The sequence below is a fragment of the Stenella coeruleoalba genome, assembly GCF_951394435.1.
Source record: "Stenella coeruleoalba genome assembly, chromosome: 2".
NCBI classification, from domain to species: Eukaryota; Metazoa; Chordata; class Mammalia; order Artiodactyla; family Delphinidae; genus Stenella; species Stenella coeruleoalba.
In genome coordinates, this window is record NC_137147.1 from 49926733 (window position 1) to 49936974 (window position 10242).

Below are 10242 nucleotides of genomic sequence, written 5' to 3' on the forward strand. Positions count from 1 at the left end.
AAGTCAAGGATGACAGTATTTTGAGCCTGGATGACAGAAAGAATGATAAATGCATGAGAGAAAAATTTTCAGCTTTTCCTTGTATGATGACTTGCACTTCTTGTATACTGTAGCCTGGTGATAACAAGTTAAGCAGAAGCCTTGATCTCTTATATATTGCACATGTTCCCCTCCCCATGTAATTTTTTTAGGGTACTAAGAATATGAAATTCTTAGATGTTTCCATTTCATTTATATTTAGGGAAATGAAGAAAAAAAAGCTTCCAAGTGACTCAGGGGATTTAGAAATGATAGAAGGAAAGGACAAAGAGAAAGAAAATGCTCTACACATTGAAACTCCTCAGAACACCAGCAGAAATGTCCCGGCTGTGCAGCCAATGAAACGAGGACAGAAGGTAATACAACTTTGGGGTGAGCTGTTAAAGTTAGTACTACATGATTCACAAATGAAGTTGTGAGGTTTAAATGAAACAAGATGTAGACAAAAGAATAATGCTGTGTGACTTCTTTTGAAAATTAGTTGAAAAGATAGTGTTTAGGGAGCATAGAGATCACTGTTCTGTTCTTTTAAGATCATCTATACAGAAGCTTTCATGTTATGTAGAAGAGTAATAGGAGATTGTGATTTATTTGCCAGAGACACTCAGCTAATAACTGGCAATGCTGGTCTCCATTGATAATTTAACTCAGTGGTTTCTTTTTCAGTTATTAATGCAATTTTGGTTACAGTTCTTACATATTTTATAAAGGTAAGGAATGAAGGAAGAGGTAGTGGGTATAGACTGTACTTTAAAAAATGTTGTAGCAGTGTAAAGAGATTGTGAGCTGATGTATAGGTATATCTTTAGGAAAATTAAATTCCTTTGAAATCTTAGTAAAGATCATGTTTTATCTTTCCTCCATCCATAGTAGTCAGAATTTCCTATGTTTTTTTCCAGTGGGCTTCATATAAGTGAAAGGATATACTATACATATGGAAGGAAAGAAATCAATTCATATTAATATGTAAATTCAACATGAAGTCATTCAAAAAAGAATCGAGATTTTAATTAACTTGATAAAGTAATTCTGAAGTTCATTTGAAAGAGTAAATACCAGAGAATAGCTAAGAAAATCTTTTTTTTTTTTTTAAATACAATTATTTATTTATTTATTTTCGGCTCTGTTGGGTCTTCATTGCTATGCGCGGGCTTTCTCTAGTTGTGGTGAGCGGGGGCTACTCTCCGTTGCGGTCCGGGGGCTTCTTATTGCAGTGGCTTGTCTTTGTTGCGGAGCACCGGCTCTAGGCGTGTGGGCTTCAGTAGTTGTGGCTCACTGGCTCAGCTGCTCCACCGCATGTGGGATCTTCCTGGACCAGGGCTCGAACCTGAATCCCCTGCGTTGGCAGGCGGACTCCTAACCACTGCACCACCAGGGAAGTCCCAGAACATCTTGAAAAAGAAGATCAAGGAACGATTTCCCTACTAGGTAGTAAAACATTTACTGTTAGAATTATTAAAACAGTATGTGTTAACAGGAACAGCCAGATAGAAAAGTGAGGCAGAATAAAATCTACACATAGAACCGTAAACTGTGTATTTTAAAATTTAGTATTTGATAAAGTATTATTACAGATTGGGAGGGTATGAAACATTAAAAATTAGTGGCTAGTCATGTTTTTAAAAATATTGAAGTAAATATCAGGTGGAGAAAAGAACCATCAATAAAATTGAAAGACAAATGACACATATGGGAGTGGGGAAGCAGGGATCAGAGAAATGCTTATGTCAACAAGGGGAATTTTTTCACCCATCAAATTAATAATGTGTGTTCAGTCATTCAATAAAAGTTTGAATATATACCATGGGAATTTCCAGCAAGAGTCCTCTAACAATTCAGTACTTCCCTGGTGGTCCAGTGGTTAAGAATCTGCCTTCCAGTGCAGGGTACGTGGGTTTGATTCCTGGTTGGGGAACTACAATCCCACATGCCATGGGGCAACTAAGCCTGCGCACTGCAACTACTGAGCCCGCGTGCCGCAATGAAAGACCCCGCACACCACAGTGAAGATCCTGCGTGCCACAACTAAGACCCAAAGCAGCCACATAAGTAAATAAATAAATGTTTTTTTAAAAAAGAGTCCTTAACAATGCATTTGCCCTCTGACTCACTCAGCAATTCTTATTTTTAGAAATTTATCCTAAAAAAATCATATGTATGCACTAAGGATATTCATCGATTTTTTTTTTTTTTTTTTTTTGGCCACACCGCACGGCTGGTGGGATCTTTGTTCCCCACCAGGGGTCAAACCTGGGCCCTTGGCAGTGAAAGCGCACAGTCCTAACCATTGGACCACCAGGGAATTTTCATAAGTCAAAGTTTATAATTGCAAAAAATCTGAAAATCTTAAATGCCTAATAATATAAAATAACAAAAAATAACGTGGTGCATTTATACAACGAAATATTCTGCAGATAAGTTCCAAGGCAAATCCTGATGGAATATTTACTAAAATACATTAAATTTTTAGATTGTTTTGTGGAGAACTATCATCTTTACCATATTGAGTCTAACTGTTCGTGAATGTGGACCATAAGTACATAAGAATATTTTATATTCTTCAATAAAGATATATTTCCTTTTAGAGTCTTGTACATCCTATCTACTCCTACTTATATTGTCTTACTTTTTGTAAGTGGTATATTTTCATTTTTTATTTATTTATTTTTGGCTGCGTTGGGTCTTCGTTGCTGTGCACGGGCTTTCTCTAGTTGCGGCAAACGGGGGTTGCTCTTCATTGTGGTGCACAGGCTTCTCATTGTGGTGGCTTCTCTTGTTGCAGAGCACGGGCTCTAGGCACGTGGGCTTCAGTAGTTGTGGCACACGGGCTTAGTTGCTCCATGGCACATGGTATCTTCCCGGACCAGGGCTCGAACCCGTGTCCCCTGCACTGGCAGGTGGATTCTTAACCACTGTGCCACCAGGAAGTCCAGTAAATGGTGTATTTTTAAAACTTCCACTTCATGGTTATTAGTTACTGGTATATGGAAAGACAGTTTTCATGTGTAGATCTAGTATTAGGCAGTCTCACTGAATATTTAATATTTCATCTACAGATGAAATTCAGGCAGTCACTGTCTACAAATAATGGCTCTTCTCTTCTAATCCTAACATCTATTGTTATTTTTCTCACCTTGTACTGGCTCAAACATCACTACAGTGTTACATAAAAGTAACAATAGTGTGCTTCTTTGTTATACATTAAAGGGACTATTTCTGTGATCTTTAACATTGTAGGATGTTTCTTGTGGGTTGTTGATAAATACCCTTTACAAAGGGCTAGTTTTAATAATGATGAGTTAAATTTTATTGAATGGTTTTTCTGCATGTATTATTTTTCTCCCTTCATGAGTTAGTGTGGTAAATTACCTAAGAAAATCTCTTAAACTGGCCCCTAATACTGTCCTTGCCTGTTTTTGGTATCTAGGTGATACCAGCTTCATAAAGCAAGTTTGATACTTTTCCCTTTTTCTGCTCTTTAGTACTTTGTGTAAAATGGAGATTGTTCCTTGAAATATTTTTAGCAATTGCTTATAAACCCGGGCCTGATATTTGGGGATATATGGGTAGAGTTTTAAGTTCTAACTAAATTTTTTTAGTGATTATCATTCAGGTTTTCTGGTTTTTTCAAAGTTGGCTTTCCTAAGTTATATTTTCCAAGAAACTGTTCTTTTTATTGGGTTTTCCATTTCTTGGTTCAATTTATTGGTAATAGTGTTTATTTTATTCTTGGGGTTTTTGTTTTTTGAGGTGTAATGTACACATAGTAAAATGCACAAATCTTGTTTTTAGCTCAGTTTTTATATGCACGTATATCTGTGAAACCATCACTCAGAATAAGACACTTGAATGTTTATATTACTCCAGAGGGCTCACTCTTGTCCCTTTCTATAAATAGTATCCCCACCAGAGAAAAACATTATTCTTTAATCACTGTAGATTATTTTGCCTGTTTTTGAACTTTATGTAAAAAAGCAATCATACTGTATATATTCTTTGGTCTGGCATCTTTCACTCAACCTTATGACTCATCCATGTTGTTGTAACAGTAGTTCATTTGCATTGCTAAATAGCATTCCACTGATGGATCTGCCACAATTTCTGTCTGCTGTATTGTTGATAATCGAAGACATGTATCTTTTAGGTTCTCAAGTGTGCATTTCTGTTGTGTATAGCTAGGCGTGGAAGTGCTGGGTTATAGTGCACGCATTGTGTTTGGCTTTAGTAGATATTACCAAACAGTTTTCCAGAGTACTTGTACCAATTTCACATCAAGCAGTGTATCAGAGTTCCAGTTGCTTCACGTCATCACTAACAGTTGGTATTGTTAGCGTTTTTTTAAGTCATTCAAGTGTGTGTATACTGAAACTTAATTTGGCTTTAAAAAGTTGGGTTGTCCAGCTTTTTTATTGATTTATAGGAGTTCTTTGAAACCCTGAATACAAGTCTTTTCTTGGTTATATGTATTACAACTACTTTTCATGTTTCAAGACTTGCTTTTTCATTTCTGTAGTAGTGGGGTTTTTTTTTGATGTGGACTTTTTTTTTTTTTGTCTTTATTGAATTTGTTACAGTATTGCTCCTGTTTTATGTTTTGGTCTTTTTTTTGGCCCAGAGGCATGTGGGATCTCAGTTCCCTGCCAAGGATCGAACCCACACTCCCTGCATTGGAAGGCGAAGTCCCAACCACTGCACGGCCAGGGAAGTCCCTGTAGTAGTGTTTTTTGATGAGCATCATTTGTTAATTTTAATGAAGTCTGATTTATCAGTCTTCTATAGTTAGTGGGGTTTTGTGTGTCTTGTTTAAAGCAATCTTTAAAATTTTAAAAATTTGTTATTTGGGCCCTAGCTAAGACTAGTCAAGATAAAAAGTCTTTGAAGGTGAAGCCTGTATGTCTGTAGTTTTAAAAACTGCTCGGGTGAGTTGGATGTGTACCCAGAGTAAAGAATCAGTAGTTTAACTGATAAAATTCGAAGTATTGATAGCCTCTAAATACCCAGCTAAGCTTTGCTGCCTTATTTCCTATTCTTCCTCTATATGTGTATCCTGATGCCAACCAAGTGCGATGACTTGCTGTTACTACTCTGCTGTCTTTACCTTATAATCTTGCTGTTCATGTGTTCCCAGGTACTATGAATCTTTTAGTTTTGCTTTATATCTTCCCTGAAATTCTTGCTCAAGGTGAAAAAAATGTCTCCTTTCTCTAAATTATCTTAAAAGTAAACTTGTTTGTATTTAGAATATTTTGCATTAATTTGTCCTTACTCTTCTGTGTATCTTCTTTTTCCACCAGATGGTAAATTGTTTGAGGGTGAGGACTATGGTTTATCCATCGTTATAGACTTCATATTGTTTGTTATAATGGTGCCTTACTCAATAAACAATTTTGACACAAATAAAGTAGCACCTTCTCTTTCAAAACATGTGCTGACATTTTTTTTTACTGCTGAATTTTTTTTATTTTGTAGAGTAAAATGAAGAAAATGAAGGAAAAGTACAAGGACCAAGATGAAGAAGAACGTGAGCTCATCATGAAATTGCTAGGGGTAAATAACATCTAAAAACATTTTCTTCTTTTGTTTTTCAAGGGCATCCAGACCACTGCCTATCATATGCTTTACATTCAATACTTTGTTAAAATACTGACAACATTAACTTTTTTTCCCTCTATGAATTGAAGTCTGCAGGTTCAAACAAAGAAGAAAAAGGGAAGAAGGGGAAGAAAGGTAAAATAAAGGATGAACCAGTGAAGAAACAGCCCCAGAAACCTAAAGGCGGACCAAGAGTTTCAGACAGCATAAAGAAAGAAACTCCATCCCTTGAAGTTACAACTCATGAGTTACAAGACTTGGCTGTAGATGATCCACATGATGACAAGGTAAGGCTACCACACATGTGGGCTTTTGCTTCTTAATTAGGGTGACCAACCATCCCATGGTTCCCAGGACATGGGATTTACAGTGCTAAAACCAGGATGAGTGGTAACGCTATTCTTAATGGAAAGTCATCTTGGAAATACAACCTAAAAGACTAAAATTGCAGTATATAAGCATAAAATTGGTAGTGTTGATAGCTCATAAAAAGTTTATCATAAGCCATTAGAAAATTTTATGGAGAGGCTAGATTCTGGTGGGAACTTGGTTAAAATAAAACAGACAATTAGGATTATCTTGATGACGAGTGGGAAAGGAATTTGCACTTTTCTAGGTTTTTCTATAAGAATATGTTATAGTATCTTACATGATGTTGAACCTAGCTACACAGTGTGAGATGTTAACAATTTTTCCAGTTAATATAGTTGCCTTGTGTCTATCAACTGAATACAAAAGCCCAGCCTTATGTGTATCTTTTTTTTTAATCCTGATTAGCTATTTTTTTATTATTTATTTATTTATTTTTGGCTGCGTTGGGTCTTTGCTGCTGCATGCGGGCCCCCTCCAGCTGCGGCGAGCAGGGGCCACTCTTCGCTGCGGTGTGCGGGCCCCTCAGTGAGGTGGCCTCTCCCGTTGCAGAGCACAGGCTCTAGGTGCGCAGGCCTCAGTAGTTGTGGCACACAGGATCTGTAGTTGCGGCGCGCAGGCTCCAGAGTGCAGGCTCAGCAGTTGTGGCAGACGGGCCCAGCTACTCCGCGGCATGCGGGATCTTCCTGGACCAGGGCTCGAACCCTTGTCCCCTGCATCGGCAGGCGGATTCTTAACCACTGTGCCACCAGGGAAGCCCCCCTTACGTATATCTTCTTGCATGAATAGATACATCTTATTGAAATTCTGAACAAAGGATTTATTGTTTTATCAATTTGTAAAAAAAAATTGTTTCACTTTGTATTTTTATTTATGGCAGTTAAAGCTTTGGTTGTAACTGTGTGCTCTATTCAGTGCAGGTAATGCTTACAGGGATCCTAAGTGATACTGTTTTCTATTTTCCCTGAACAGTGTTGTTTAGTAATATTAAAACTCATTTTTGTCCTCAAATTTTTATACTATTTATTCTGTAAATCCTAGACTCAGATATTCAGAGGTGTTAATTATGAATGTTCTTTCATCAATAGATTATCTTCAGATAGATTTTTTAAATGTGAATAAGCAAATAAAATTAAGCTTATCGTAACATGTGAAAAATTCATCCTAAAACTGTTGAACAGAGACTAGCAAATAAAAGTTCTGTTCACCAGAATTCTCCATTTTCTTTCCCCCTGACAAACCTATCAAGCTTATTTGTCACTTTAAGTTGTCCTAATAGCATTCAATACTTTAGCATATATTCTGTGGAAGTCTTTTTTTTGAAACTTTAGGGAAACAGTCTTTTTTCTCTTTGAATGGCATTGCTTTCTGCTATTCTGGATACACATATTAATTTACTCACAGTCTTATTTATCACTTTTTCTTTCTCCTCATAGTTTTTAATGGTTTGGGATTTCAATTTAAGTTATAACTGACTTTTAAAATTTTATATATTTTGAACAGGAAGAGCAAGATCTGGACCAACAGGGAAATGAGGTATGATTTTGTATTGGGGTTCCTACTACAACACTAACTGCAGTCCAGTTCCCAGAATACCTGACACACAACTTCTAACTAATTTAAAACTTAAAACACTAAGAAAAGACTACAAGCTCTGGAGTCACACATTCTGGGTTTGAATCCCAACTTTACTACATATGACTACAACCTTGGAAACATTCTTTATGCCTCAGTTTCCTCATCTGAAAAATGGGGATAATGGCCCCTACTGAGAGAGTTGTTTTGAGAATTAATATACATAAAATGTTTAGAAAAGTTCATGGCATATAGTAAGCACTAACTGTACCAAGTGTTTTGTCCTAAATCTAAATTTACTCATGTTGTTAAATAAATATGGGTAATCTTGAACGCAGTCCACAAAAGGGGAACTCTAAGAAGCCATAGAATTTCTCCTTAAGGACAGGCATGAGAGAAGACTGTTCTAGCCCAGGGTTTCCCAGCTTTGGCACTATTAACATTTTGGAGGAGGTAATTCTTTGTTGCAGGGAGTTGTCCCATCCCTGGCATCTAACCACTAGCAGATGTCAGTCGTACTCTATTTCCTCCCCCAACATCGCTTCAGTTGTGACAACCAAAAATGTCTCCAACAAGTTTTTTCTCCCTTTCTCTTAAATGTTTCAATAGGTGCCATTTAAAAAATCATCATTAAGCTCTGCTTTATTGCTCCAAAGGGTGTAAGACTGTTTATCAGAAAATGATAAAATATATTGATCCTGACAGTGTCTTATTAGAGTTTTCCTCTTTTAGGACTGGTATAAATTATTTTTATAATCGTTTTCGTTTTCCCTTTTTAGGAAAATCTGTTTGACTCTTTGACGGGGCAGCCACATCCTGAAGATGTACTCCTGTTTGCCATTCCAATATGTGCCCCATACAACACCATGACAAACTATAAGTAAGTCATCATGCGTTTACTCAAACTGCTGCCACAGCACTGACTCATGAATCATTTTGTAATCTCTATTTAGTAACACATGCAATTCCTTTTTAAAGATACAAAGTGAAACTTACTCCTGGAGTTCAGAAAAAGGGAAAAGGTATTTAAAATCTTTTTTTGAATTATGTTTAAACATTTCTTGACTGAACAGAAGTAGATTTTTCTATTTTCTATTTACAGCTGCAAAAACAGCCTTGAATAGTTTCATGCATTCCAAGGAAGCAACAGCAAGAGAAAAAGACTTATTCCGCAGTGTAAAGGTAAAGTATTCCTCTAGAAACTTCTGGAGACTGGTGTTGCAATTAAAAATGTTAGCAGTTATTGCTTTGTTAGTAGATGGAACCTGCAGCTATTATTTTGGTAGAAAATGCGGTCTTACTAGAAGCAATATAAAATAAGTAAAATCATATTGGGTGAAAATTTTAGAAATGCCATTCTTTTGACAGCAGAGGACATATAATTGTCATAAAAGAAAATATGACTGTGAAGATACTCAGCAATTCTTTTTTTTAGGACACGGATTTATCAAGAAACATTCCTGGCAAAGTGAAAGTGTCTGCACCCAATCTTCTGAATGTAAAAAGAAAATAGCTGAAATGAAATCCTAAAATATTTGAGAAGAGTCAATTTTATAGCCTTTTGGAAGTTCAGAGATGAAAACATCATGTAACAAGACTTCCGCATTTAAAAATAAACTAAACGTTGCCTTGTATTCGCCAAAAGGACATTTTTTTTTTCCAGTTTTATAGAGAGGAAACAGTGTCTATGATAGGATTTCCTAAAATACCTGTGGACAGCTAAATGCTAATTGTATACATCTGTAGTTATCCTCCTACATTTTCTTGAAATTTGGGAGGTTACTATTAAGTATTCATTTCATGCTGTAAAGAAATGGAATAGTGAAGTGGCTCAACTGCTTAGACTGTTGACTTGGTAGTTTACTGTATATAACGTCTATCTATTACAGGCCAATCACAAGTTTTTTTCCTGGTGGTGGTGGGGATTGGGGGTGGTTAAACATTTAGGATTAAGTCTTGAAAACCCTAAGCAGTGAAAGAGTAGACTTTCTTCTGCCTTTACCCATATTAGACCAGATTTTAAATACTAATCAATCATTTCCGTGACTCAGCTTAAGAGATAACACCTAGAAGAAATTGGTGTTGATAACTTCCATGCATTTATACACCTTTACTTTACTTTTCATCTTAATTTCCTCCTTGTAATCTCATTCAGCTCTGTACCATTTTATTTTCCACCTCTAGTAATTATCAGTAGCATGTTACAGAGCATCTTAACCTATAATATCATAAGTGCACTTTTAGGCTTACCACTAAAGACTCCTGACCCAGCTTTTTTCTTCTGTCTCCTAACAGAATGGAGAATAAAGTCATACATTACTTCCATTCCTTATGAGCTACAAAACTGTTACTTTAAAATAATTAGATAATAGCTGCCTAGAGTCAACATGAGCACTTGCCCCAGCCCCTATTCCAAAGCATTAAGGTCAAAGGGTACTAAACAGCTGTTGGTCCTTCCAAGGTTTCTTTTACCTGCTTAACCTTATCGAGAATATTTTTCCTTTTGAAGTTACTGTTTGTTAAAAACAAAAACCTTTATGTAGCCTAGTGTTGTAAATACAACATAATAGACTACTCGTGCCATTAAAAAAACATCTGAAATATTCATGTCTTTCTTTAAAAAATAACTTCACCATTTTGATAGTGGTAAGGATAATTACTATAATG

The 10242-nt window shown here is 36.2% G+C and overlaps 1 protein-coding gene across 4 annotated transcripts in view; it reads left to right on the forward strand.

Annotated features, from left to right (window-relative positions):
- NEMF (nuclear export mediator factor) overlaps window positions 1-10195 on the forward strand; it is a 53707-nt gene extending 43512 nt beyond the window's left edge. For 2 of the 4 annotated variants that reach the window (XM_079913671.1, XM_079913672.1), the window contains exons 26-32: window positions 242-395; window positions 5509-5586; window positions 5721-5918; window positions 7504-7536; window positions 8355-8455; window positions 8554-8597; window positions 8678-10195. In XM_079913671.1, coding sequence (XP_079769797.1) covers window positions 242-395; window positions 5509-5586; window positions 5721-5918; window positions 7504-7536; window positions 8355-8455; window positions 8554-8597; window positions 8678-8895 — 826 coding nt within the window. In that variant the 3' untranslated portion in view covers window positions 8896-10195. The other 2 variants (XM_079913673.1, XM_079913674.1) reach the window with 2 other exon arrangements.
- Window positions 10196-10242: the final 47 nt, after the last annotated feature.